Source organism: Lagenorhynchus albirostris, chromosome 14, assembly GCF_949774975.1.
Source record: "Lagenorhynchus albirostris chromosome 14, mLagAlb1.1, whole genome shotgun sequence".
NCBI lineage: Eukaryota > Metazoa > Chordata > Mammalia > Artiodactyla > Delphinidae > Lagenorhynchus > Lagenorhynchus albirostris.
Genome location: NC_083108.1, coordinates 60,131,108 through 60,158,864, shown reverse-complemented (window position 1 = coordinate 60,158,864; position 27,757 = coordinate 60,131,108). Strand labels below are relative to the sequence as shown.

At 50.7% G+C, this 27,757-nt stretch overlaps 2 protein-coding genes across 22 annotated transcripts in view; one reads left to right on the top strand and one right to left on the bottom strand.

Annotated features, from left to right (window-relative positions):
- Window positions 1–27,679, top strand: MPPE1 (metallophosphoesterase 1). Of its 20 annotated transcripts, XM_060122054.1 has the most exons (17): window positions 1–192; window positions 946–1,008; window positions 9,090–9,237; window positions 10,239–10,297; window positions 11,713–11,821; window positions 13,494–13,597; window positions 14,183–14,257; window positions 14,855–15,038; window positions 15,151–15,219; window positions 15,298–15,420; window positions 16,019–16,159; window positions 17,063–17,241; window positions 19,161–19,310; window positions 20,544–20,725; window positions 23,743–23,833; window positions 24,261–24,415; window positions 26,478–27,677. In XM_060122054.1, exons 5-13 carry the CDS (start codon window positions 11,723–11,725, stop codon window positions 19,204–19,206), a joined length of 1,020 nt encoding a protein of 339 aa, XP_059978037.1. In that variant the 5' UTR covers window positions 1–192; window positions 946–1,008; window positions 9,090–9,237; window positions 10,239–10,297; window positions 11,713–11,722; the 3' UTR covers window positions 19,207–19,310; window positions 20,544–20,725; window positions 23,743–23,833; window positions 24,261–24,415; window positions 26,478–27,677. The 20 variants fall into 20 exon arrangements, with proteins under 20 accessions (XP_059978037.1, XP_059978036.1, XP_059978035.1 ...); XM_060122053.1 differs by lacking the exon at window positions 10,239–10,297 and having other exon boundaries at window positions 950–1,008; window positions 26,478–27,676; XM_060122052.1 differs by lacking the exon at window positions 10,239–10,297 and having other exon boundaries at window positions 26,478–27,676.
- GNAL (G protein subunit alpha L) overlaps window positions 16,150–27,757 on the bottom strand; it is a 92,780-nt gene continuing 81,172 nt past the window's right edge. For both annotated transcript variants that reach the window (XM_060122055.1, XM_060122056.1), the window contains exons 6-12: window positions 24,210–24,264; window positions 23,386–23,459; window positions 22,896–22,954; window positions 22,517–22,637; window positions 21,632–21,762; window positions 20,333–20,400; window positions 16,150–19,859 (exon numbers count right to left, since the gene is read on the bottom strand). In XM_060122055.1, coding sequence (XP_059978038.1) covers window positions 19,713–19,859; window positions 20,333–20,400; window positions 21,632–21,762; window positions 22,517–22,637; window positions 22,896–22,954; window positions 23,386–23,459; window positions 24,210–24,264 — 655 coding nt within the window. In that variant the 3' untranslated portion in view covers window positions 16,150–19,712. The remainder of the gene's footprint in view (window positions 19,860–20,332; window positions 20,401–21,631; window positions 21,763–22,516; window positions 22,638–22,895; window positions 22,955–23,385; window positions 23,460–24,209; window positions 24,265–27,757) is intronic.

Genomic DNA, 27,757 nt, shown 5'->3' with positions numbered 1-27,757 from the left:
CTCGTCGCCCGCAGCCCGCTGGGTCCGTTGCAGAGCAAGCGTCGCGCCGCTGGCAGGTTCGGGACGTCCGGCGCACTGAGACTGGTGCGGGAACGCACGGGGCGCGCCCTGCGGACCGGCGGTCGGAGTCCGCGGCCAGAGGCCGGCGCGGGTCTGGGCCTCTGGGACAGGAGCAGGCGGCTGCGCAGGCAGGTGGGGGCCAGGCAGCTGGGCTCCGTGTCACCTTCGCGCTGAGGCGTCGGTGCTTCCGTTCGTTGCTGTTACCGGCCCTGCGAGCTGCAGCCCCCTTGCCCTTTTAGGAACGCAGGTTTACCTCTTGAGAAAACCGTATACTGGAAATTATTTATTTGCTGGAAAATTACCATTACCTAAGGCCCATGTATTAAATCGTAGGGGCTGCTCCCTTCCTAGTTTGCTGCTGTAGATTTTTAAAAACCCGTCTTAATTTAAAATGTAATTTAAGATGGAAAATTTAACATGCAAACAGCCACTGATGACATTGTGGTAATAATGAATTTAACATTAGTGGACAAGTATTAAACATGTTTTAATGCTAATTTTTTTGGGGAGGGAAGTTAGCTATTCAGTGATAGCTTTGAAGTTAAAAATCAGTCAATGGATGAAATATTTTGCTCCCAGTGATGGACTGCAGCTACTATTGTTGTGTGTTGGGCCATACAGAGCAATCTTGTATACGTGTTTTATGTGTAAGTATTTATACTACAACTTAAAAGAACTGTTCTTGGCCAGTAACTAATGTCGGTCGTTAGGTCGTTAGCTGTGTGGTTCTCGCTGTCTTTTACTTTCAGCGTGGCTCGGGTTCCTTGTGGGCAGGAGGCAGCAGCCACTGTGCCCTCTAGGAGGTGATGCATTTTCCGCTTTAACGATAGTTAATGAATGAAAGATTATTCTGCCGCAAAGCACACAGTTTGTCTTTTATTTCAGGTAGAGGCGCTCTGATTTTGGGGAGCACAAGCCAACCTTCATACCGGTCTCTGTCGTTAAAAGGTGAGAAGATGACCCAGTGATATTCCCCTGAATCCAAGCTCCCAACACTTTTTCTTCTTCTTTAAAATATAAAAGTAGTGAATTTAAATCTAAAAGGAAGCCCTTGTTATAGGACATTGTTAACTTATAGGGTCTTCTGTGTGCGTGTCTTCTTTTTTAAAAAAATTGTGGCAAAACCTACATAACATAAATTTTACCGTTTTTAAATGCACAGTGCAGTGGCCTTAAGTACATTCACATTGTTCTGCAACCATCACCACCATCCATTTTCAGAGCTGTTTCCTCTTCCCAAATGGAAACTCAACATCCATTAAATAATAACTCTCCATTCCCCCCACCCCAGGCCTTGGCACCCACCATCCCACTTCTGTCTCTATGGAATTGACTTCTGTAGGGCCCTCATATATAAATTTATTTATTTTTGGCTGCGTTGGGTCTTTGTTGCTGCGCACAGGCTTTCTCTAATTGCGTTGAGCGGGGGCTACTCTTCGCTGCGGTGGGCGGGCTTCTTATTGCAGTGGCTTCTTTTGTTGCGGAGCCTGGGCTCTAGGCACGCGGGCTTCAGTAGTTGTGGCATGTGAGCTCAGTAGTTGTGCCTCGTGGGCTCTAGAGCCCAGGCTCAGTAGTTGTGGCACACGGGCTTAGTTGTTCCATGGCATGTGGGATCTTCCCGGACCAGGGCTCAAACCCATGTCCCTTGCACTGGCAGGCAGATTCTTAACCACTGAGCCACCAGGGAAGTCCAAGGGCCCTCATATAAGTGAGATCGTACAGTATTTGTTGTTGTGCGTCTGGCTTATTTCACTCAGCGTACTGTCCTCAGGGTTCATCCATGTTGTGGCCTGTATCAGAATTTCTTTCCTTTTTTAAGGGTTGAATAATATTCCATTGTAATTAGATGTTCATGCAACATTTTGTTTATTCATGATTCATCCATCAGTGGACACTTGGGTTGCTTCCACCTTTTGGCCGTTGTGAAACGTACTGCAGTGAAATTAGTGTACAAATATCTGAGTCTGTTCTTTAAATACGTTTGGGTATGTACCCAGAAGTGGGATTGCTGGATCATATAGTTCTATTTGTAATTTGGGGGGGGAACCACCATACTGTTTTCCACAGTGGCTGCACCATTTTACATTCCCACCAATAGTGCACAAGGATTCCAATTGCTCCGCATCCTCGTCAACACTTGTTATTTTCTATTTGTTTTGTTTTTGATAATAACCATCCTGTCCCTTTTTTATTTGTTTTGTTTTGAGTGACTTGCGTGAGATCACTTGCTGGGAAATAACACACTGGGGTGTGGGCTTCCCTGGCTGTTGGGATCACCCGGGCCCCAGACTTTAGGGGAGACCCCAGGAGATCCAAGCACTTCTGTGTCCTTCCCTTTTAAAAGAAAGTGTTTTCTCCAAAGAGGCTGGGGAAGACTGTCATCACTTCCCACCAACCAGAGAGCTGCCCGGGCTCTTCCTCTGTTTGAGTCCCACACTGGGGCTGGTGAGAGGATGGTTCTGGGCACGCATTTGCCAGTCTTTACATTCCTGCCTGGCTCCCACTCAGAGGAGCAGGAACAGCCTCTGTCCTTTTCCCTCTTGTGTCTGTGATGAGGGTAGACTGTTGTGCATTTAAAGAGAGATGATGGACTGAAACAGCCACGCTGTGTGTTTGTAATTCTAAAATGCCCGGGAAAATAAATAAAACTAAACGTAAGCCATTAAGTCCACACACATTAATTGAGCACCTACTGTTTGCAGGCACCAAGTGGGCGTGAGAGGGGGGGACATGAAGATAAATGGGCTGGGTTCCTGTGCAGGGAGCGGAGAGCCTCGTGCAGTAGGAAGTATTGTTGATGTCATGGCCAGTGCACACAGGCACGTGTACAGAAAAACGGAGCTCAAAGCTTTACTCTGCCTTTCCTCCACAGTGTGCCCTACAGGCTTGTCTTTTCTGTGTTGTTTTATTCTATTTTATTTTTAAAAATTTGGGTCAGAAACCACCAAACTGATTTTATAAACCAGTGATGAGTCTCTTCTAGCTTTTTGAAAAATTCTGGGATAGTAGTGTTATCGAACCAAACTTGGGTCTAATCTACTGACACCAGATTGTGGTGAAGGAAAATGGGGTATTTATTGGAAAGGCGCCAATACAAGGAGGAAATATGGCTCCTGCTCTAAAACCCCAAACTCCCCATGGTTCTTCAGAGAAAAGTTTTTATAGGCAACATTTTGGGGGGAGGGTGCAGGGTGTGTGGCTTTCTTCTGTTTGGTGGGTGGGGAGGTAGCAGGGCGGGGCTCCAGGGATCTTGTGCTCAGCCTGAAGTTGCCTTCCTCCACCTGTGTGGGAGCCTTAGTTCTGCAGAAGAGCTCAAAGTCATTATTCCGTCTTGAGGACCCTGCCCCAAGGCTGCACTATTGTTTCTAGACTGTTACTTCCTTGTCTCTGCATTCCTTCCCTTTCCTGATTAGTAACTGTTTGAATCTGCCCTTTGGGACTCAGGAAAGGTCAAGGAGGTTGAGTGAAGCCTGTTTTCTACAAACGAGAAACGGGCACACAGAAAGGCCTTGTACTGGAGTGGGCCCCATAGGGTCCTGCTCCATTTCAGTAGATGTTACTGAGCTGTTTTTATACTGTTGTCGTCTGTGTTGTCAGGAATAAGAAGTGTGTGTGTAGTAGAAATCAAAATACCAAGATTCAGCCCTGTAGGGGTCAGCAGGGCCTCTTACATGTAGATAAGCCAGGAGGGGTCCTAGACCTGTGAGTCTGCCCCTTCATCCGAGGCCACACTGAGCTGTGTCGGGAGCCTGTATGGCTTTCCTGCTGGGTTAAATTTTTTTTTTTTTTTTTTGCGGTACGCGGGCCTCTCACTGCTGTGGCCTCTCCCTTTGCGGAGCACGGGCTCCGGACGCGCAGGCTCAGCGGCCATGGCTCACGGGCCCAGCCGCTCCGCAGCATGTGGGATCCTCCCGGACCGGGGCACAAACCCGTGTCCCAAACCCGTGTCCCCTGCATCGGCAGGCAGACTCTCAACCACTGCACCACCAGGGAAGCCCTGATGGGTTAAATTTGTTGAGCTTAATAAAACTGACAAATTGAACTGGGGGAGTGAAAACAGTAACATTTTATTAATTTTGCCTTTTGAGCCCAAACCTGCTAACGCAGAGGAAAGCTTCTAATATGGACAGAATTATTCATCATTAATCCCAAGAAGACAACACACAGAATATAGTCTTTATCATAACCTCCCACTTCCTCCTCTTACAGGCTGGTGATACAGATGGATAAACACATCTTTTTTGTGTGTTTATTGATCAGGCAGGAGGGGACAGTGGCATCTGCGCCTGGGAGGGACCAGACCCCCTGTCGCTTAGTCTAGGAAAGGACACGTTTTCTCTCCATTCACTTGTGAGAGCCTGGACGTGAAAGGGACAGTAGCATTTGGTGGTTCAAGCTGTGGCTGTGTTACCGGAAGGGGAACCCCTCCAGGGCCCAAGGGTGGGGTCTTTAATACTCAGAAATGAATTGTCCAAGGAGACACATGTACTGATGAAGCAGAAGACTTTACTTTAGTGGGAAGGGGCACCCAGGTGGAGAGCAGCAGGGTAAGGGAACCCAGGACCTGCTCTGCCACATGCTTGTAGTCTCAGGGTTTATGGTAATGGGTTTAGCTCCCCAGGTCCTCTATGGCCAGTCATTTTGCTTGTGCCTGTATTTGGTCCAATTCCTGGCAGTGCAGGCATCTCAGTCAAGATGGTTTCCAGCGTGAGGGTTTCTGAGAGGTTGGCAGGACATATTGTACGCTGGCGTCTCCTGCCTTCTTTTGGGCTCTCCCTAATTCTTCTGGCTGTTGGTAGCTTGTTTGTCAGTCTGTGTTCCTTATCAGGACCTCCTGTTGTAAGATAAATCATGCAAGCGGTCATTATCCTCCCTGGGCAGGGCGAGCGGTTTCAGTCAGTGGTTCCTTAACAGCTGTGGGGATCTTAAGTCACTAGTTTTTATTATGGTTGAGATAAAACATAAGGTTTACTTTTAGTGAGGCAAGGGTCTGGGGGCTTCAGGTGTGAAGTGTTAGAAGCACCACGTAGTGAATGAATGGAGAAGCAGGGTCAGCCCGGCGGCCATGGCTCCCAGACCCTCCGGTCACTGGCCCTCCTTCCCTGGACCTGCTGGGTTCCACTGACCGAGCCTGCGGGAATCCCTCAGGGTGTGAGCTTGACGCTAATCTTGTCCTGAGTAGCCTGCCTCATAGGGATGAAATATAATTCATATTTTATGGTAAGGTGAGAAAACCTTAGATACAAAATTTTTCTCTGCCCATTTGGGCCTCATCCCCCATTTAGTGTGTGCTGTGCACCTGCACTGACCAGCCCTCCTAACTTAGAGAGGACCTTCCGTCTTCATCTCATCAAGGGTCACAGCTCCTTATGGGGTGACCTTCCTTCTTCAACTTGTAAGGGACCGTGACAGCCCACCACTCACTGCTTGTACATGCAGGTCTGGATTGTGTAAACTGTCAGTGATACATTTGATGTGTGACCCTTTGTCTCAGAAACAAAAGAGCATCTCCCAGGTTGGCTTGAATAAAATTTTCCATTTTTTCCTTAGATCGACTGTTGGTTAATTTTACTGTCAACAATAGAAAGACTTACTTTAAAAAAAAAAAAAAAGCACTTTTGTGAACATTTCTGTTAATCTCCACGGGTGCAGTGGGGGCAGGTGCTGTGACCCTGCGAGGCCCAGGGAGGGTCGGGGACTTGCTGAGGTCCCCCAGCACAGCTGCGGTCGATTCTCACAGATCTGACGGAGGATGCAACACCGGAAGAAGAGCCAGGGCTGCTCCGTCTCGCTCTTTCCTGCCCCGCCGGCCGCAGGGTAGTGATTGGTTGCCCATGGCTGCAGGTTCCCTCGAGCGGGGCCAGGAAGTGAGCAGCAGCCAGGTCCCTGAGGCCGACCGCAGGCTAGGAGCCAGCAGAGGGCCGTAGAAAGCAGCCGTGGTGGAAGTGACGTCTGGGCCCCTGGCGTGGGGCTCAGAGCCACGCCTGGCCTGGTTCCCCCACCGTGTCAGCCCTAAACACTGCCTTCACTTCAGAAGGTCAAGGGGGTGGGCTGTGGCCATGACGTTGCAGACAGCGTTGGGAACACGACTTTGATGGATGGTACAGTGAGTTTTGGAAAGAGGAAGAAAAGCAGTTTCCAAGCTTTGAGAAAAAGGAACTCTGTTTGAAAGATTTGGTGTAAGAAGCTCTCAAATATGGTTTTCACTCTGATGGTGAGTTCTGTTTTTTTTAATGATCACATTATACCAGGTTCACGTGGTATTGGGGTTTTCTCCAGAAAATGTGTCTCAACAGCCTCTGGCTGGCCTGCTGCCCCCCTTCTTTCCTTTCTTCCCCTTCCCCCCCTCCTTCCTTCTAAGTCCTGTGGTTTGTTTGTTTATGGCAGAAAGAACACGGAAGCCTGAGAAAGGGCCAGGGCTCGGCTTGTGCCCTCTGACCCGTTTGCCTGGGCCCTTATCTAAGCTGACAGCTGTGGGGCATAGGGCGGGCTGGGAGGGGTCTCCCGTGCCCATGGTGCAAACCCACCGTGTCTCTGCTTGCCCTTGTGCTCTTGTGTCCTCCCCCTGGGGTGTGACCTCCCTGTGCTCCCAGGTCTCTGTCACCATGCCGTGGGGAACAAGGTTCTCTGATGGAGCAGTGGGTGTGGAGGAGCCATTTAACTTTGTCCTTAGGGTTTTCTCTTGGGAAACTGGGACCCACAGAGCAAAGGCTGCTGACGGAAGGCTCCAGACCAGCCCCAGGGCTGGGGCTCCCTCCCTCTCATCCTCGTGGTTGGGGACATTAGGGTCTAGCAAGTTTCAGCTGCTGTTTTGGCCTTGGCTTTCAGGATCTTAGGAGATTCTAGGACTTTGAAAGGAAATGGGACAGTGAGAGCAAGTGGTTTTGGTCCATTTGAATGAGTCCAGGCTGAGGCTGATGGTGTTGAGAGAGTTCGTTACTCCTTCGAGTCCCTTCGCTTTTCCCTCTTTTATCAGCGAGCAGAGAGTCCGTGCCCCGAGTCACACTGACGGTTGTCCACACCTGAGGTGTGACCGTGACGAGTGCATGGCAGCAAAAAGGACTTGCTCCTCCTCCTCGTGCCATCCGAGGAAGCGCTGGCCATGTGGGCAGAGGTTCGCGTCGGGTAACCACACGTCACGAGGCGGCTCTACCACCCTCAGAGCCACTCTGCACTCTCCTTAGAGAAAACAGGTGGGGAGGACAGTCCAGGTCAGAGGGGAAGGACTGGCTCCCATCACTGACGGCCCAGACCTGGGGGTAAAGCTGTCGTGTGTCGTGCGTCTTCCGTGATCCCAGGTCACATGCGCGGCTGCCTGTGACCTCTGTGTCCCAAGGGACGTATTTAAAATCTAGCCTTTGAGCCCTGCTCCCTCTCCCATCGGGTACTTACTATAAACAATGCGGTTCGCGGGCAAACACGGGACAGGATGGGGAGGTGGGAAGCACCTGCCCGTCATTTCCTCATTTCTAAAAAGCCGCCTGTGGAGGTGAGTCCTGAGCAGTGCAGCCCCACAGCCGTCAGCATGATTTCAGTCGTCGCAAGCCGGCTTCCTCATTGATCCGTTTCTGGTATTTTCAACACTGGGTTGTGTTTTACGCTTTTGTTTAATGGCTCAGCATACACATTTGCCTGTGTTTGTTTTTAGGTGAGGTTTTGCTGTTTTTCTGCGTCTTAGGAGTTGCGTGCTATAAACCCCACTGTGGAGTAGGCTGGGCTTGTACAGGTGCAGGTGCGAACATTCTGGAAGCCGGACTTTGCGGCGATTGTTTTAAGCCCTAAAAGAATGAGTGTCCTTGTCCCTTTGGTTGTCAACCATATGAAGGTTCCTAGATCCATCCTAGAAAATCACCTCCCTGGAAAGGACTCTGTATTTATTGGCTCAGTTAAGATCCATGGTGGGTGTCTCCACAGCTCCCCCTGCCTTCTGGGGCTTCTCCCGAGTCTGAGCTCTCTGTGGCCTGCAGGTCACCGCCTGTTGTAGGATCCTGGTCTTGAGCACTAGTGGAGGAACCTAAAGTGGAAGGCCACCTCTCAAAACCCACCTCAGGCCACTCTTTCATCAACATTCTCGTCAGATGTGTCAAAAATGGATGCAAAGTTCATCTGTGATTCAGATGAACCCGTGAACATTTGAAAGGTTCCCGAAGAGAGACAACCGCACATAAATGTCTTATAAAGGAAGGCCATCTAGAGTTTAAGGCTGATGTGCAGGTGAAAACCCATGTTTGTGGGAATGTGTGTAACCCAACGCAGTGTTCATGGCTGTGGCTGCATCAGACCCCAACCCTGAGCCAGCGAGGAAACGCCTCGTCTGTGAATGTCTACTTCTTTTGTGGAAGAGCCGTGTAGAAAAGTGGAGAATTCACACCAAAGGCAACACTGTTACGTGGGGCTACGGCCTGTTGATTTTTGAGGAGGTAGGTGGGCATCCTTTTGGGAGCCAACTGGCACCTGTTTGCTAATTGTTGACTTTTCCTGTTATGTCTTGCACCTTAAACATCCTTCCTTAGACTCCCTCCATCTCATGATTTCTAAAGTAGTAATAAAACTTTGTCATCTTGGTGGGAAGATCATTCTAATAGCGCTATCCTGTCATGTGGAGGTGTAGAGACTGCCTAGGAAGCCACTGTTTCCCCTTATCTGTAAGTCATGTGGTGGGTCGTCCTTGTGAAAGTACAGGACAGTCCTGTTTATCTGGGAAGGTGATAGGGTTCTGGAACTTGCTAGTTCTTAATGGAGGGCTAGTGACAGTGGCTTGTTAAGGGACACACATCACCCGGTCCTCTTCCTTTCCCTGCAGGTACTCGGCTAAGACACCAGCGCCAGCTGCACCTGGCCAGGAGTCTAGTTTCCTTGTGGGAAGTCTCGTGGATTTGACATGGCTGCAGAGGACACGGCCTCGACCCGGCTGGGGGCCGGGAGGCAGCACCTCCGTCCACTGAAGAGGAGGGGCTTGGTGCTGCTGAGACTCACGGCCATCGTCTTTGCTGTGCTTCTCTTTTGTGAATTTCTAATCTATTACCTAGTGATCTTCCGGTGCAGTTGGCCTGCAGTGAAAACTCCCGCGGATGCCGGTGGACTCGGGACCCCTGAGCCTGTGCTCAGGGCCATGTTCTTGGCTGACACCCACCTGCTCGGGGCTGTGAGAGGCCACTGGCTGGACAAATTACGGAGGTAGGGGCTGGACAAATTGCGGAGGGTTTTCTGTGGGTCCGTAGGCTGGAGGCTTGTCGGCCTCTCCCCACGGGTTGGGCCTCACGGCTTCAGGGACGCGTTCGTTATTTTCTCCTCAAAGAAGGACGTTTGGGGCGTTTGGCTTTTCCTTTAACTTACTATTCACTGAGTGTCTGTTACGTACAAGGACCCAGGATTGTGAGTCGGGTGTGGGTCTGAGTCCTGTGGCTCTGGAATAGTTATCAGGCCTCTGAGCTCCTTTGTCTCCCCGTCTGCAAGTGGATTCATACGGGAAACCTCACAAGCCATGTGGACGAGGTCCACGGAGGGGTCTTCCTCTCCCCCTCACCTCTCTGGTGTGAAATTTTGAGCCCTTGGGTTTGCCCCTCTGGGAGACTGGAGGAGGAGCAGATTTGTGGTTGTTTCCCTGGGGACAGCTTAGACCTGCTTGGCTTAGTTTGTTTTCTCATTGGAAGGCTTTTTAAAATGTTATTTTAAAAATTTTTTTTAAAATTAATTATTTTTGGTTGCGCTGGGTCTTAGTTGTGGCAGGTGGGTTCCTTAGTTGTGGCTCGTGGGCTCCTTTAGTTGCAACATGTATGCTCCTTAGTTGCGGCTCGTGGCCTCCTTAGTTGTGGCTCACCAGCTCCTTAGTTGCGGCTCACAGGCTCCTTAGTTGTGGCATGTGAACTCTTAGTTGCGGCATGCGTGTGGGATCTAGTTCCCTGACCAGGGATCAAACCCGCGTCCCCTGCATTGGGAGGCGGATTCTTAACCATTGCGCCACCAGGAAAGTTCCTAAAAATGTTATTTTTAACTGTGGTAAAATGCAAATAATGTAAAACTTACCATCTTAACCATTTTTAAGTGCACAGCTTGGTGGCATTAAGCACATTCACAGCACTGTCCAGCTGTCACCCCATCCATGCCCAGAACCTCATCATCTTCCCCAGCTGAGACACTGTCCCCACTGAACACTGACTTCCCCTTCCCTCCCCCAGGCCCTGATCCCCCACCATCTACTTCTGTCTCCAGCAACTTGACTGCTCTGTGTCCCTCAGTAAGTGGGTCCCACAGTGAGTGTTTGTCCTTTTGTGTCTGACTTGATTCACTGAGTGGAACGTCCTCCAGGTCCGTCTGTGTGGTGGCAGGTAGCAGGATCTCCTTCCTTTTTGAGGCTGAGTTTTACTCTGCTGTCTAGACGGACCACATTCTGTTTATCTGTCATCTGTTCCTGGACACTGGGTTGCTTCCACCCTTTGGCCTTTGTGCTTGATGGCGTGAAGGCAATTCCTGGCTTGGTGGCCCTGTCCCTGGCACCTTTTCGTCACCATGGCTTCATTTGTGCCTCCCTGGACAGGCCTTTACTCCTGTAGGTGGGAATGTCCTCCAGTGCTTGGGATGTCCCCAGGGTGGGCGAAGGAGGCGGGATGGACGGCGGGGCTGCTGTACCTCCTTCCTCAGAGTTTTAAACCCCAGGAGGCATGAGCTAGACCAGGGCTAGAGTGAGGCCCAGGTTCTCTGTTTGGGCCTCACCTAGGGAGCCTTGTTTATGAGCAGTCCCACGAGCAGCCTGCCGTGTCCTCCTTCTGCTGCTTCTACACGCTTTCCTCGCCAGGGTGAATAACAGTAAATCGGGGCAAACCAAGATGTGTATTTGTGAGGCATCCTGGGTGAAGCAGTGGCCACGCAGAGAGGTTTCTTGGCCTCAGTCTCCCCTGACGGACAGTTACCGTCCCCTCTATCGTGCACCAGACGTAACGCCCGCTTTGGGAGGGGAGAGGAGCTGGGATCACAGGACAGTGGTGGAGTCGGAGTTGGCCAGGGAGCTGGAGGCGGGGCAGGCGCTGCCGATTTGAAGCCCCACCAGTGTGGGCACCGTGCCCGCTCGCTTCATCCCGTGACTATCCGTGAAAGCAGGTTTCACTGTCTCGTTGACCACAGAGAAACCAGGAATCAAAGGCAGTAGGCAGCGTTGGCGAGGCGACCACGGGTTGCTGGGGGGCGCTGTGTTGGGCTGTGGCCTGATGGGCTGCAGACCCGAGGCTCTGAGCGATCATCTTCCTCCGGGAGTTCTGATGCTGGGCTGTGTCTCTCGTCTCCCCCAATAAGCCCTGTGCTGCATCTCCTCTGTGTGTCCGTCGGCACTGGCATCTTTGGAAGCCGCATCCAGGCCTCGCAGGCCCCTGGGCTCTGGTGGAGGAGGGACAGCTTCACGTGCAGGGTGGGGCTGGTCTGAGGGTCCCACCCAGGGAGGCAGTCCCTGCGGTGGTGGGAGGGGCAGCCTGATGGTCCCCTGGTGCCTTTGCCCCCTCAGTGAAGCAGGTGGGGACCCTGGCTCTTCCAAGCAAGGGGGGCCATGGAAGAAGGAGCGGGGACCTTTTAGTTCACGTTTTAAATGGCCTGTCAGACAGTCCGCTGGATGTAGCTCTGCCCGAGAAGTGGATTGACCCTTCCTTTTCTCTTGGCCTCCAGGGAGTGGCAGATGGAGCGAGCCTTCCAGACGGCGCTGTGGCTGCTGCAGCCTGAAGTCGTCTTCATCCTGGGAGACGTCTTTGACGAAGGGAAGTGGAGCTCCTCCCAGGTGGGACCCTGCAACCCTGGCACCCTGGTCCTGTGCTGAGGTCCAGCATAGGAAGCCCAGGGGGTCGTGGAGCCCTGGCCGTGGATCGGAGGTTCCAGCGTGAACAGTGTGTGGCCTGTCCTGAGGTCTTTGGGCTCTGTGTCAATGACAGTTGTGAGTTAGGTCGGCTCATCTTAGGTTTGCCTGTGTAGGAGACACCTGGGTTAGCCAGACGCTTCCCACGAAGCTCTCGGAAGGGGAAAAGTAAGCAAGAGGGAAGCGTTTCAGTTGTCCCCGGAGTTACAGAGTACATGCTGAAACGTAGCTTGACTTTAGGCTCTTAAAATAGAATGGCTACATCATGAGATTGTGCTATGTACAGGTTACTTGCTTTCCTCTCATTTTCCTTCCTCTGAGGAAGGTGGGGAGAGCCAGGCCCTGGTGGGAGTTTCCTTTGCCCTCGGGCCCGAGACCGGGTGATGTGAACCTTTCCACAAACCAGAGAGAAAGGCCCTTCTCACCTTGGCTGTCAGAATGCTTTGCCTACTACATTCCTGGGATTAATGGGGAAAAAAAAAAAGCTGTTCTCGCTGCTTAGTTAAAAATGTTCTGTCACTAATGGTTCTGGAAGATTTTTTTTTTTGGCTGCGCCGTGCAGCATGTGGGATCTTAGTTCCCCAACCAGAGATCGAACCCGCGCCCCCTGCATTGGGAGTGCAGTCTTAACCAACTGGACCACCAGGGAAGTCCCCTGGAAGATATTTTTAAAAATTCATTGAAATTTCGCAGGACGGTCCTAAGCTGTACAAAGAAAGTCTTGGTCCAGGTATGACAGAAACCCAGTGTTCATAGGGTTGCAGTGTTTGTTGTGATCTAGTGCAGAACTAATTATGAAACAATGGAAATGCTGTATGTAAAAAGCAGCTAGTTATAAAATGAGGTTGGATATAGATGTTGGTTTTGCAAATCAAAGGGAACATTTTATCTTTTTCTAATTTTATGTTATTCTAACCTTAAGTATTATTTGTTAAAGTCTTTGTAAATGTATTGAAGGAATCTGTATCCAGCTTATTTCCCTTGGTTGGGCCAAATTTAAAACTTTTAGGATAAAGTTGACTACCATTCAACTAGGTATCGTCCAGCCTGGAGTGTTTGTCCAGTTTATGTTTTTAGGCTTAATAAAAATAAGAACTAAACAAGCATCATTCTCAAGCTTTAACAGTTAAAGTCAGAAAAGTCTCGAGAGATTTGTTGGACTTTGTCTTTCCCCCACGTCTCATTGGGCCCTACCCCACCGTCCAGCCCCAGGGAGTGTGACCCCACGGGAGCTGCTGGTCCTCATCCTGGGGGATGAGGACCTGGGAGTACACAGTGTACTTGACGTTTCTGCAGAGCCCGTTCTTAGGACATGCTCAGATCTGTGGGCATCCTCACTCAGCCTGGGGTCTGTGCATGGCCGTCAGGTGACCTTGAAGTGGTGTATGAAGCAGGTGGTTTGGGGAGATAACACCATTTCATTAAAATTTGGCATCAAATTAAATAGTTAAAATATTAAGTTAGTTTTGGGAAAAGAATGTTAGAAATTCCACACGATGGCTTTATGAACGTCTGATCTGGGCGGGAGTGACCTCCTCACCCTCAAAACAGGGCAGGGAAGGCTCCCGGGCCACAGTGGTGGTGCTTCTCCCCGCAGGCCTGGGCAGACGACGTGGGGCGCTTCTGGAAGATCTTCCGACACCCGCCCCATGTGCAGTTGAGGGCCGTGGCCGGTAACCATGACATCGGCTTCCACTACCAGTGAGTGGTCAGAGGAGGCCCCTGCGCACAGCTGTGCCTTCCTGCCTGCCCAGCCTGGGGGGCCTTACCTGCGCGGTCAGGTGGCGGGGCTCCACGCGGGCGGGACTGCTGTCCTGCACATCATACGCCTGCCCCACGGCTGATCTGTATGTGCCCTCGAGTGATTCTAACTTGAAACTTACATTTCGTGGCCAGTTTTCTTGGGGAATCAGAAAACGACGATTTGGGCTTTACTAGCTAATGTTCACACAGTGCTTCTGATGTGCCAGCCTGTTTGAAGCACTGTACTTCTGTACATTTAATCTCTTATTTTACCTAGTATTTTTTATTACTTTACCCACTGTACCAGTGAGGAAGCTGGGGCCCTGGGGACGAAGCCGCTAGCCCCAGGCTCCAGGCCCTGGGCTGGTCAGTGGTGGGGCAGTGGGGGTGGCACCTCGCCCACCTGGGGCCCATGGGAGCTCAGAACGAAGGGTGCTGGTCAGGCCCTCAGGTCCCGGAAGTTACTTTCTGTGTTCATGATCTTCTTAAGATGTCTTAAAATGGCTCGTTCTGAAAACTGTTTCTTTTTACAATTGAACATAGGATGAACACATACAAAATAAAACGATTTGAGAAAGTTTTCAACCCTGAAAGGCTGTTTTCTTGGAAAGGAATTAAGTGAGTATCATCTGGGAATTCTTATGAAGACCCCTAGAACTTGAATTTCCTTAAGAAAGTTTAAACACGATGGTCATGTCCCAGATCATTGGATTAATCGGCTTCTTATCTCTAAATTCTTTAAGTGTCAGGCATCTTCTTCGTGCCCGGTGGACGTGCATGTGGGAGAGGAAGGCATATGTAGTGGGCGTCTCTGACAGTGCACTAGAGGGAAGGGGGCCCAGGGAACCACAGCTGGCCTTGTTGTCAATCCCAGTTTGGGCTCCTCTGGCCCAGCTAGCTCTGCAGCACCCCTACCTGCGCCGGATTTTAGGCTTTGCTCTGTTGTCTTATTTCACGTCATCTCCAAAGGGAGCCAGGGTGGGTGGGTCTTCGTCTCCCCATTTTACAGCCGAGATCCAGGCATACAAGGTCAGACGCTCAGCGTGGCGGTCACCTGGGACCTTTCACACGTTCAGGGTGGAAAAGCCTTTACCGCGTCTTGGACTTGCCCAGAGATGCTGTTTTGTCCTCTTAGCATCGTCTGCACCTGCAGACACAGCACAGCCAGGCTGAGACTTACAGCTGTGCTGGGGTTTCTTCCCCGTGGGTGTGTAGCTTCTGTGTCCCAGGGACACAGTCGCCAGTGGACAGCACAGGTGGCCCATGGCTGATCTCCTGCCCTTGCCTCAGTTTCGTGATGGTTAACAGCGTTGCACTGGAAGGGGACAGCTGTGATATCTGCTCTGGAGCAGAGGCTGAGCTCCTGGAAATCTCTCACCGGCTGAACTGCTCCCGGGAGGTAGGACCCCACACCCTCCCACCCCCAGGGCATGGCCTCCCTGCCTTCCCTCCCCACTGTCCACCGTCCAGTGAAGGCGGGGGTGTGAGTTAAGGGCCTGACCTCTGACCAGCAGGAGCATCGCCCCCAAGAGTGTGGAGACAGGCAGCGGCTGCCGGCCTCGGCCCCCATCCTCCTGCAGGTGAGGGGGTCCCCGCCCGTGTTTGGAGGAAGCGTCCAGGGTCTTCTGGTCCCCTGACTCCTCTCTGACCCTGAACAGCACTTCCCGCTTTACCGGAGAAATGACGCCAACTGCTCCGGGGAGGACGCGGCATCCCCCGACGAGAAGTACACCCCCTTCAAGGAGCGCTATGACGCGCTCTCCCAGGAGGCCTCGAGGAAGGTTTGCTGCCTCTGGGACGCAGGGACGTTGGGGACACAGGGACGCGGGGTGGGACAGGCAGTGCCTGCACAGCTGTTTCATCCTCCCGCCCCCCCGCCCCCTCCCCAGGAAACCCACTTCTGTTCCCTAAGATCTAGTTAATAACGTTCTCAGCTATTCTTTATTCTGTTTTCCTATCACCACGTATTTGGGAAGGTGAATGACACTTAGAGTTAAGTTTTTAGGGACTTAATTAGAATGTGCTTTCTTAAGTGTGTGTATCTGTATGTATATATTCACACGAATATTGATATATTATATGGTGTATGTAATATGCAAAGCAAGTACATTTATGAAGTAGATTTATAAAAATATTTATAAAGAGAAAATATAATTGAAAATATGAAATCTGGGATGAGAAGAATAGATTCTCCCTAAGAGCCTGAGCGCAACTTTTGGTGGAGTCTAAACAGCCCAAAGGGTTTTCAGGGCCGAGGGAAGCGGGCCCGCCCACCTGCGGGGGCTTCATGGTAGCCACGGGGCAGTGGCCGCGGGGTGGTGTCTGTGGCGGTGGCCCTGGGCCCTGGCTGCACTCTCCCCACCTCTGCTGTCACTGCAGCTGCTGTGGTGGCTCCGGCCGCGCCTGGTCCTCAGTGGCCACACGCACAGCGCCTGCGAGGTCCTGCACGGGGCCGACGTCCTGGAGGTCAGCGTGCCATCTTTCAGTTGGAGGAACAGAAACAACCCCAGTTTCATCATGGTACGTGAACCTTTATTTTCGTCTCAAAGCTTTCATACGTATTTAAATCAACACAGTGATCAACTACTGAATTGCTGCAATCTGTGAAAATACACAGAAGCTGTAAACACCACCCCCCAGGCGTACCAGCAGGAACACCTCAGGGGACAGTTGCGGCTGCGCAGGGACACCTCGAGGCGTCTCATCCTGCGTCCCTGCAGTGCCCTTGGGTACCAGCTCTGCCTATTCCGTTTTCTAAGGAAGCAGGGTCATCTTGTGTTATTTTCCAAACACGCCCATTTGTTCTGACAGAAAAGTGCTACAGCTCTTGCACGTTTATTAAAGATGTTAATTAGTGATGACCTGAAGCTTCAGCTCCTCTCTTTGACCCATGAGTCCAGCATCCAGGTCACAGTGCTTTCATGTCAGGGGCTTTTACTTCATAACAAGATGGGGAAAACCTCCTGTTTTCAAATTCAAAGTAAATGAACGTTCCCCACTGTCATTCCACATAGCAAAAACATCTACCAAAAAAAAAAAAAGAAAACAAAAGCCCACTGAGATGCCCCCAGCACACGTATTTCTGGTAACAGTTGCTTATTTCAGCATCAAGTGGCGTGAACAACAGCCGTGTCCTGCTTGTTCCTGGATGACCACTGATGCTAAGTCTCCAGGCCTCTCTGAACCCCTCTGCCATGTGCCCCCCCGGGTTTTAGAGGAACCCCCGTGCCAGGGGCTAGATTCAGTGGAGGTCAGCTCCAGGTCGTGTGCACTCGGCACACTGGGACCCAGTGCTTGGGGGCGGGGGGTGGCTAAAGGCTGTGCCCTCGGTCTCAGGTGCCTCACGCCCAGCGGCTGCCTTTCCTCGGTTGGGTCTGTGGGTTGGCGCTGTCACGGCAGCTAACGGTCTCGCTTACTCTCCAGGGCAGCGTCACGGCCACAGAGTACGCCCTTGCCAAGTGCTACCTGCCCTACGAGGACACGGTTCTGACCACGTACTGCACGGCGGCCGGGGGCCTTGTGCTCCTCACGTTAGTCCACGCTGGGCTTGTAGCCTCACCTTTTCATTTCGGTTGGAACATGCTCAGAAAATTTAAGACCACGTGAGTAGCAGGAGACGTTCTGCACTTAGTAGTAAGTCCCGAAGCCAACGAAACTGAACTTCGGGCAGTGCTTACGGAGGGCGAGACCAAAGTGGGCCATGGGCACAGCTCGTAGGATCTGGGTTGCTGGTGCAGAGTCCTGCAGAATCAATAGTTGATTGTGCTGTTCTCGTGCTGTGAAAATGGGACTTGTCTCTACAGCTGGTCTGTCTTCTCGTTTTATCAAATATATGTGTAATCAAAGATTGTGTCTGTACAGTGTGTAAAAGCTACGAATGTCATCACTTGCATGCACTAGACAGCCTTCCTTCCCCAAGACGGAGGGTTAGCTGTTCACAAATGCTTGGTTTGCTTCTGTCCTCCTATGAGTAGTTCTCAAGTTCTTATATTTTATAAAGCTGTATACTTAAAATAAAATACAGATGCTACAAGCAGGAATACATTGTTCTCAAGGCTTTTGTATTTCTGTGCTAAATTAATGGAGTCAGATTTTTATTAATTAATTAATTTTTTTTGGCTGCACCACGCGGCATGCAGGATCTTAGTTCCCTGACCAGGGATCAAACCTGTGCCCCCTGCAGTGGAAGCACAGTCTTGACCACTGTACCGCCAGGGAAGTCCCTGGAATCAGATTTTTAGATGAGTGTAATTTTCTCTCCAGCAGACCAAGTTGTTAAATTTGAATTGAATGCCTGTCAGTGATCAAAAGAAACTTGAAAAATGGACCAGGAAGAGGCTTTTTGTATTTAAAAATAAATATGCCGTGGTAATTTTAAACCGGATAAAATGTATTCTTTTTGTGTTTTTTTCCCTAAGAGTCTGGCTCTTCAATCAGACTTTTAAATAGGAAGTTTAGTTACAGTGGAATTGTTGAATAATAATGCATGTAAAAATATACAATTTCATTTTTTGGGGTGTATGTGTGGGGCTGTAGCTCTTCAGGTTTTCATGTTTTACTTTGAAAATGCAATGGAAACTGAAAATCATTTCCACTTTATAGGTCTCAGTTCAACTGACAGTTTTATGAAATAATCAAGGATGACAGGAACAGGAATTTGATGATAATGAAATAAAAAAAAGTGATGGTGCATTGTCTGTAAAGTTGTCATCCTTTATTTCATGGAAGAGCAGTATTTAAATGTGGATGAGTTTACAAAGGATTATAAGATGCTGCTTTATAGAGTAAACTTAAAAATATTAAAGACTAAAAGACGAAATGGAAGTTAATGCAGTAACGCAGGCTAGGCTGCCCCATCTCTGCATTTGTGTCGCTGAAATATAAGCTTGGACAATTTAAAAGATTGTCTTTGAAAACCGCCCTCAAGGCCGTGGATAGACGAGAATGGCTTTCGAGGTCTTGAGCTGGATGTAACTCATGAGGCTGCATTTGCAAGTCTTTCAAGGTTGAGAAACAGCCATGTATTTTGACTTTGTATTTCAAATAAAGGCTTTGTAATGTTCCTTCTTCAAAAGGCAAATCACATTCTATCCTTTGATTCTCCAAGGCCAGACACAAGCCTGGAACCCTTGTCTTTTTCTCACTCTTCGTTTACGATGAGACCTGTGGTCAAGTTAAGTGGTTCAAAAACTTTGACTAAGGGAATGGGTGACCTTGGAAAAGTCTTTAAATTGCCAGATAATTGAGAAACATGTTTTCTGGAGAGAAAAAAACATCCTTGGTTCCCCGAAAGAAGCTTGTGATGTGGGTGTGGCATTTTGTGAAATGTGGATGATAAACGTGTATCATTTATATTTATATAAATTTATATATATATATATATATTTATCAAGGAGTATTGTTAAAAAGTACCAACCTGATAAAATACCCTAAACTCTATACACCATTCACTCCCTTTCTCAGAGCAAGCGGCAGTATGATGACAGCTGTTCAGCACAACAGAAACACGTTTCTTTTACAGGGACAGCCATAGTCAAGGCACGGAGATCTACAGGGATTCTCCTTGAGTAGTTATACAAAATAATATTACATTTCGTGGTCTGTACAGTGTAATAAACCAGCAGTAAAACAACAAAAAGAACCTATGAAAGGAGGCCGTTGCCTGAGCAGCGTGAGTCTGGGGACCATCGTGGATGGGACACCTGTGGCCAGAGCGAGGGGGGGGTTTCTGCTGATGTGTGGATGGTCAGAGGGGCTCTGACACAGAGGCTGAGGCCAGCCGCCCCTGGAGAGACAGGACTGAAGGGGGTTCTGTCCCCACTGCGGCTTGGGGCTCCTCTGAGTCGTGGGCCCATGGGGTCAGAAGGGCGACGCCCCATCACGCTTGGGCCAGTGCGTCTCCCCATCCGCCAAGTTCTCCATGAGTCGGGGCCCCCTCACCCCCACACAGACCGGGGCGGGGTGGTGGGGGCAGAGGTGGCCGGGGGCCCGGAGGTCACGCGAGCCCGCACAATGGACGGGGACTCGCTGCTCTGTGCCGGTGGCCCTGGGGCGCGGGGCGGGGCTGGGGGGCTCACAGGAGCTCGTACTGCTTGAGGTGCATCCGCTGGATGATGTCCCTGCAGTCGTTGAAGACGCGGCGGATGTTCTCTGTGTCCACGGCACACGTGAAGTGCGGGTAGCAGTAGTGCTTGCCGTCGCCCGTGGCCGTGCTGATGCGCTGCGGAGATGCAGCCCGTCAGCTCCGGGGGACCGAGGGCCGGGGGTGGGGGCGTCTGTGTCAGGGCTGAGCCCCCCATTTCTCACTTTTTATGTAAGCTTGAAATCATCTCAAAATACAGAGTTTTTTCAAAAAGGGAACATCTGAACCTGAGCAGGTCCGTTTCCATGTGACCCTTGAGCTGAGGAGAGGCCACACCCCGCATCCCACTGAAAGGCAACATGCCAGCGGGGTCGGTCATCTCAGTGCTGACCCGGGGCCTGTACCCTGCCCGTTCCTGCTGGGAAGTTGTGTGACCTGAGGCCGGAAGTCCGACCTCTCTGAGCCTCCGTGTGCTCAGCTATGAGATGAGGAACGACACCTTCCCATCCCTCATTGTTTGGGGGAGATTAAATAAGCTCGTGAGAGACTAAGTGCAAAGAGCAGGGTCACCCTAAGGTGGCAGGACAGCAAAGGGCAAGGAAAATGCTCACCAAGAACAGATCCCGGATGAAGAACTTAGCTCTTGTGACTTTGGGATCTTCTCCCGCATCTGGTGTCGCTGTAGAAAATCAAAGGGAATTTTATTTAAATGACATGACACACAGATACAGCTGGATGGAGGCTGTGCACACAGAGCACGGAAGCACACGCGCCATGCAGCCAAAGACTGAAACGTGACCTTCGTCTCTCTCCTCCTCCCAGGTCACTTTGACTTCAACAGTGGTTTATGTTTGGTGCCGGGTGAACAGCTTCTACTCAAGTCAGATGAAGCGTCTCACTGACTGGTGAGCCGGCCCCCAATCACCTGCACCTGGTGAACCTTCCTGCAGGGAGGGCTGCCAGCTCATCCTGAGACTTCCCAGGAAAAATGCTGACCAGACAGGGTAAGGGGAGCGAGGGGCTGGTTCCCAGGAAAGGTCAGAGCAGGCCCGGCTGCTGCGGGGTGGGTGGCATGGGGGCTGGGGTGCTCCCAGACGGCGGCTACTACCCGGGCCCAGGAAGCACCCCGCTAGCTGGCTGAGGTTGGTGCAAAGACCGCGATAGGTTTCTTAACTTCTAACTGAAGTTTCTGGGAGAGCCCCCTTCATCCTGCTTTATCCAGTTTGGGATTAAACCTTGAGGAGTGGGGTTATTTTGCCATAAGCAAATCCCTCCTTGGAGACTCTGGTGGCCCAGGAAACTCAAAACCCAAGAGCAGCCACTGGAAATGGGTCCCGACTCCTCCAGGTTTGCCAGACGGGACCTTCCCGGCTTCAGCACTGAAATTCCCACGTCCCAGGAGCCTCACAGCCTCCCGGGACGGCTGGTCACCCGATGAAGTCACCATGCTGTGGCCAAAGTCATCGCTGGGGACAGAGGCCTCAACACGGTGGTCGGCAGCGGGCAGCTCGGGACAGAGGTCACTGCTGCCCGTCCCTGCGGGCCTGGCCGGAGTGACTCAGACAGCGACTTCCCGGTCAGTCACTGTGCGGGGTCAGCAGGCAGGTCCAGGCGGACCGACCGACATGGGGCCCCAGGAGGCAGAGCTTCCCTGCAAACCCCGCATTCACGTCAAGCTGCCCTTCCTCCTCCTGCTCAGCGTGGACCAAGCTGAACTCTGAAAATTTTATAAATGGGACCCTAAGGACATTTTAATACTCTAGAAGCTAAGGGTGGGGCAGGAGTCAAGAAGATTGATCTAAATTAACTGAGTTTCCTAGATTCATCAGAACCGTAGGAATTACAGTTACAGGGCTATGGAAAGAACAATTCTTTCCCTTAATCACAAGATACTTATTTTGGAATCTTACCGTCTTCAGGAACAGTATAATTTGCGTACTCTGGGAAATAGTCTTCAATCTTTGATTTCCCTGCCAACACTTTTTCTGCCAGCATATCCTGTTTGTTCAAGAACAAGATGATGGAAATGGTCCGTAACCACCTGGAAAGGAGCAGGAAACACACACAGGTGTGGGTCCACTGCCTGAGCAGGCACCTCTGTCGCAGGCATTATCCATGGAGAGGACAACGTGCTGCCCTCCGGACGAGGCGCCGGGCTTGGGATTATTTGGTGCCCCGGAACCTCAGCCCCCACTCCATCTGCACACAAGACTCCCTCATGAGGATAAACTCTCAGGAGGAGGATTCAGCTCCACAGGGCTGTACTGGCGCCAAAGCCAAGGTTCACGTCAGGAATAAATAACGCTCGGATTTGTGTGGTGTAATTTACTAGTAAAGGGTCAGAAAAGCGGGAGAAGTTAAAGCTCTCACAACAACAGAAACAGAATAGATGGTCACGCAGGGCATCTGCGGCTCTTGGGAGAGGAGCTGGGTGTTGAGGGTCTGGGTGGGGACCTGTCACTTCGCTGACAAGTCGAGGGAGGGGCTCAGGGGTCATCGAGTCATGAGCAGATGTTTTAAATGGGCGCTTTTTGCATTTTAAAAACCAAACGAAACCAATTTTGAACCGTATATAACCTTAGGCTTCCAAATCAGAGTTCTGGATTTTCGTGACAAAGTCCCATCAGCTTCACACCCCCATCTTAAGTAAGTCTCTACATTAAATGGACTGAAAGAAGCTTCTTATGGTTTTAGAAGATTTATCACAAGGAAGGACTCCATCAGAGAACAAAGATGAAAGCAAGCCCAGAGGCATTTTTAAACGCAGCGGGAGACTGAGTTTACTGTCTTGTCACCTGTTGTTCCAGATGCTCTCGAAAAGGTCCAGGGACTCCCGCAGGCGGTTGGTATTGTTATCTTCCCGGATCACCATGTTGTAGCTGCTGCAGGCGGCCACGTAGATGATGGCGGTGACATCTGGGTGGGAGGAGTGGGGGAGGCACCTTGGTTATTTAGAGCAGTTACAGCCACCCATGTCCAGGGAGAGCTCCCTTGTGATCGCAGAATTGACCCGGGGCCCCCAAACTAGCAGAGACAGTGTGACCCCAGGATGCTTAACTTCCGTATTCATGGGACTAAGACACTTGATAGGTGAGTGGATTGAAAGCTACTGAAACACAGCAGCAGGAGGGAGTGTGGGTTTGTCCCCATTTTCTTGAGAGAGGGAGAAATCACCGTTGAAGCACTGGATCCATTTTCTTCTCTCGTCCCTCTGGCCTCCGACGTCAAACATGCTGGGGGAGAACATGGGTTGGAGGGTGCCGTTAGCCGGGGGCGGGAGGACATCCGTCCTTTGCTCTCTCCCTCCCCCTGGCCCGTGGCTCTGCTCCCCAGGTGACCTTGCAGACGGGCCCAGCGGGGCCTCCCCAGTCTGGCCCAGATGGGTGTCCACACCCCGGTATTTCTCTGATCCCAGCCCTTAGCCCTGTGATCAGTGGCTGCTTGGCTCTCTTTCCCCCTGGGCAGCTCCTTGCCTGCATCCTCCTCCTCTGCACCTGACTGAGGCCACCGGGCTCGAGTGCCTCCCTTCCCTGCACTGACACCTGGGCTTGCAGGCACGCACACGGGTTTGCAGCACTGCAGGCCCGGGATCGCCCGGTATCCAGGCCGCTTCCCCGACCCCAGGCCTGGGGGGCCCGCGGGAGGGTCCTGCCCACACGCTTACTGGAAGTTGACCTTGTCCACTTGGAATCGTGTCTCGAAAATCCCTGACGTCAGAACTCTGCACCTGAGGAGGTCCTGGGGGCAGAGAAGAGAGAAGCAAACAAGTGACCCCTGTCCTCAGGAGGACAGCCCGGGGCAGCCACAGGCTGCGAGTGTCCCAAACAGCAATTCTGTCCATCGGAAAAGAAACAGGACTTAAGAGACCAAGAGACAAATGCTCTTGGTCTCGCTCCCCGGAGAAAGTCACAGTTAATGTACTGGTTTGGTCTTGGAGACTTGATGGCTCTGCTTTTATTTCCTTCAGAAGCTTCTTGTAATCACTCCTGAGTGTTCCCTACTGACACCATGTCCCCAACAGCCCGCCAGTGTCTGGGGAGAGGCGCCCGTCCCGCCAGCTGCCGCTCCAGATCAGACTCACTCTCTCTCCTCTCACAGTTCTAGTCTCTAAGGTAAAAGATGATGAGAAAGCCGTACAGTTTCTCAAGGCTGACACCTCTGCTGGCCTGTCAGGTGTCAGGGTTTCTTTCCTGGTCACCGGATCTATTAGGATGTAAACTGGCCACCGCAGTGACTCTGGAAGTGGAGGGTGGTGGCCCCTGTGAGCCCGATGAGAAGTGTGAGGACAGACTCGAGGGGCAGGCTCAAGGCCAGGGTAACTGAGCTCCCAGGGTCGGCCTCGTAGAGGGATGGACTCCAGGGGACGACCAGGAGCTCAGACCTCGGGGGGGGGGTGGTGCGCAGGGAGCCTCCTGGAGGGGCATGGCTGGGCCCCGAGGGTACAGTGTCCCCCGGTTCGGGCGGTGGTCGCGGCCCAACCCCACCTACCTGGTCTGTGGGCGTGTAGTCCACCAGGCTGACGCTGTCAATTCTCTCCAGGAAGCTGAAAAGAAAGCCAGACGTGCTTGAGACCGCTCTGGGGACGCCTCTGGGCTGGGGGGCAGGTGTGCAGGGCCTGCACGAGCCCAGGGGGACGGGGCAGCCACGGGCCAGCAGCTTCCTGCGTTCTTCCTGGACACATGTCTCCCCAGCAGGTCAGAGTCCTGAGGGTCCTGATCCGTCACGGTGGGGGAGCGGGGATCCAGGCCTCTGCCCTCCCTTGACAGGTTTGACATGTATTTGTCTTTCTGTTTATCGTCTGTCTCTCCCTCCAAATGTGGGACCCACAGGGCAGATCTGGCTTGTTGGCCGGGTTTCCCCAGCGCCTGTGGGGCAGCCCAGCCCCTGCATATTTGTGGGATGAAGTGAGCAGGGGGCTGTGAGGCCCAGCCTGCAACCGACACAGGAAGACACAGTGCTGGTTAACCAGTGAGCATTTCCCACACGTTGTAGTAGGACTTCTTCAAACGGGGGCTCTTAAGATAATATATAGAGAGAGGAGTTGTAAAAGGATCTTCCAAATCATGCACAGAATTTTGTCTGACTAAAATTTAAAAGGTTTTGTCCCTAAATATACCACTGCCTGTTATGCCATAAAATTAACAAGATCTAAGTATTCCACTTGTAGACCATTCACTCCCACTAGATAAAGAGTCGCAGGACAATAACAAAATACAATTATAGAAAGTCACCCCCCGGACTTCCGCGGTGGTCCAGTGGTTAAGACTCCGTGCTCCCAATGCAGGGGCCTGGGTTCGATCCCTGGTTGGGGAACTAGAGCCCACATGCCGCAAGTAAGACCCGGTGCAGCCAAATAAATAAGTAAATAAATAAATATTAAAAAGAAAAGTCACCCCACCCCCACCCTTATGGTCACTTTAAGGAAAGCAGTTAAAAGGCAATTTACTTTGATTTCTCTTCACTGTTTCCTGCTACAGCTGAGGATATTTGTGTTTACAGAAGTGTTTTTATTTTGGCCACTGGGATCCCCTTCTGCTCGACATTGGCACGAAACAGCAATTCACTCTTCATTTCTCATCTGTCTGCCACCCCAGTAACTCGGGTTCTTGTGGGCCGGGGGCGGGGGTTGAGGGGGGAATGGTGAAAAGATGAAGCTATCCTGTTAGATGCCTTTGAACAACTGGATCTCAGGAGAGGCACCAACGACGTTTAATTAAAATGTACTTAAAATGATTTCTTTTATGAAAAATGCAGCAAGTCGGAGCTGTGTCAAGCCAAGTGTCAACTACAAACTGGCATTTTCCATTGGCACTTGCCATCTACCTCTACAAGGATTAACTCTTGTGCTGCTGCAGCTGCTGACTGTCAACACCCCCTGAAAGGAGTTCAGGTGGACAGCAAAAATGAGGCACTCTGTGCTCCAGGAAAAACTGGCAGAACAGGTCTTCAGAGAGTTGGATGTTTTCAGAAGCCGATTTTATGAGCCCAATTCTTGTATCTGTTCATATCTAGAAAAGCACTAAAATCCTTCATGGTGACGACTGCTCCTCGTGACTAGCAGAAACCTTCTGCAAAACAGTATGTGCTCAGTTGCATGTACTCCCCCTTCACCAAAATCACAAATATACTGACCTTCCCCCGCTGCCTCTTTGGAGCAGTTTCTCAGAGCTATCTGGGATGCTGTCTCCCGGGCTGTAGTCCTCATTTTGCCCCAAATAAAACAACTCGCAACTCTCACGTTGTGCATTTTTTAAAATCGACACAAGTAAAACCCTTTTCTCAGTGTCTTACTGAAATTCACTTCATGATGATGTAAAAAATTTGATGTAAAAAATACTGGAGGAAAACGTTAGCAGTAGTGACAGAGCATCAGCCTGATCTAATGTGCAGCAGGGCTGAGATCCAGGCCACGTCAGAGGTGGTCCTCGGACCAGAGCCTGGGCATCGGGATTGCGGCTGAGCCAGAGCCGGGGTGGATGAGTGACCCACGTGCCCTTGGATGTCTGAGAAGCATCATGCCTTTTCCTCCCCTGCCCTGGCCTGTCCTCTCCCGTCACCTGGATGGCACACCTGATGACTCACATCCTGTTCCCGCCCTCAGTGAAGTCAACCCTGAATCTGGCCTCCGAGCCCTTTGCAATGCGTCCCATCTCTTCCTTGTTCTTCTTGAGGTCAAACCCTCCGCTCCAGTCAAATCCCCACGTAGTTTTCGCTTTTCAGACCTTTGTGTAATCCCCACTTTTTTTTTCTTTGAAGCCTCAGATTGAACCCAACCTCTTCTAAGAAGCCAATTCCATGGAACAGAATTGAGAGCCCAGAAACAAACCCACACACATACGGACAACTGATGTATGACAAAGGAGCAAAGAACATACGGTGGAGAAAGGATGCCCTCTTCCATAACTGGTGTTGGGGAAGCTGGACAGCTACATGGAAAATAATCACACTGGACCATTACCTCACACCCTACATAAAAATCAAACTCAAAATGGATTAAAGACTTGAACGCAAGACCTGAAACCACAGAATTCCTAGAAGAAAACGTAGGCAGTATGCTCCTTGACATTGGTCCTAGCAGTATCTTTCTAGATATGTCTCCTCGGGCAAGGGAAACAAAAGCAAAAATAAACAAGTGGGACTGCATCAAGCTAAAAAGATTCTGCGCAGCAAAGGAAACCAGCAACAAAACAAGAAGACAACCTGCCAAATGGGAGAAGGTAATTGTAAATCATATATCTGATAAGGGGTTAATATCCACACTATATAAAGAACTCACATGACTCAATAACAAAAAAACAACATGATTTAAAAATGGGCAGAAGTGCCAAAGAGACATTTTTCCAAAGAAGACATACAGGTGGCCAACAGGCACATGAAAAGATGCTCACCACTGCTAACCATCAGAGAAATGCAAACAAAAACCACAATATCACCTCACACCTGTTAGGATGGCTGTTATCAAAGGCAAGAAATAACAAGTGTTGGTGAGGATGTGGAGAAAAGGGAGCCCTTGTACACTGTTGATGGGAATGTAAATTGGTGCAGCCACTGTGGAAAACAGTATGGATACTCCTCAAAAAATTAAAAACAGAACAACTACTTATGGACCCGCAATTCCACTCCTGGGTATTTATCCAAAGAAAATAAAAACACTAATTCCAGAAAATATCTGCACCCCAATGTTCATAGCAGTATTACTTACAATAGCTGAGATATGGAAACAACCTTAAGTGTCCATCGACAGATGAATGGATAAAGATGATTATATACACACACACACACACAAAGGAATATTACTCAACCACACAAAGAAGGAAATCTTGCCATTTGTGACAACACAGATGGACCTTGAGGGTATTATGCTAAGTGAAGTAAGGCAGATGGTGAAAGAAAATACAGTATGATTTCACTCATGCGTGGACTATAAAAAAACAAACAAAACCCCAAAATAAATGAACAAGCCAAACCAAATAAAAACAAACACATAGATACAGAGAACTGAGTAGTGGTTACCAGAGGGGGAGAGGCAGGGGGAG

What these genes read in the sequence shown, in the direction of transcription:
- MPPE1 (XM_060122038.1), top strand. Translation starts at nt 8,942, where the DNA reads ATGGCTGCAGAGGACACGGCCTCGACCCGGCTGGGGGCCGGGAGGCAG. An exon ending in GGAAGTGGAGCTCCTCCCAG is followed by an intron (nt 11,822 to 13,493) that starts GTGGGACCCTGC and finishes TTCTCCCCGCAG; the next exon opens with GCCTGGGCAGACGACGTGGG. An exon ending in CGGCCCCCATCCTCCTGCAG is followed by an intron (nt 15,220 to 15,297) that starts GTGAGGGGGTCC and finishes GACCCTGAACAG; the next exon opens with CACTTCCCGCTTTACCGGAG.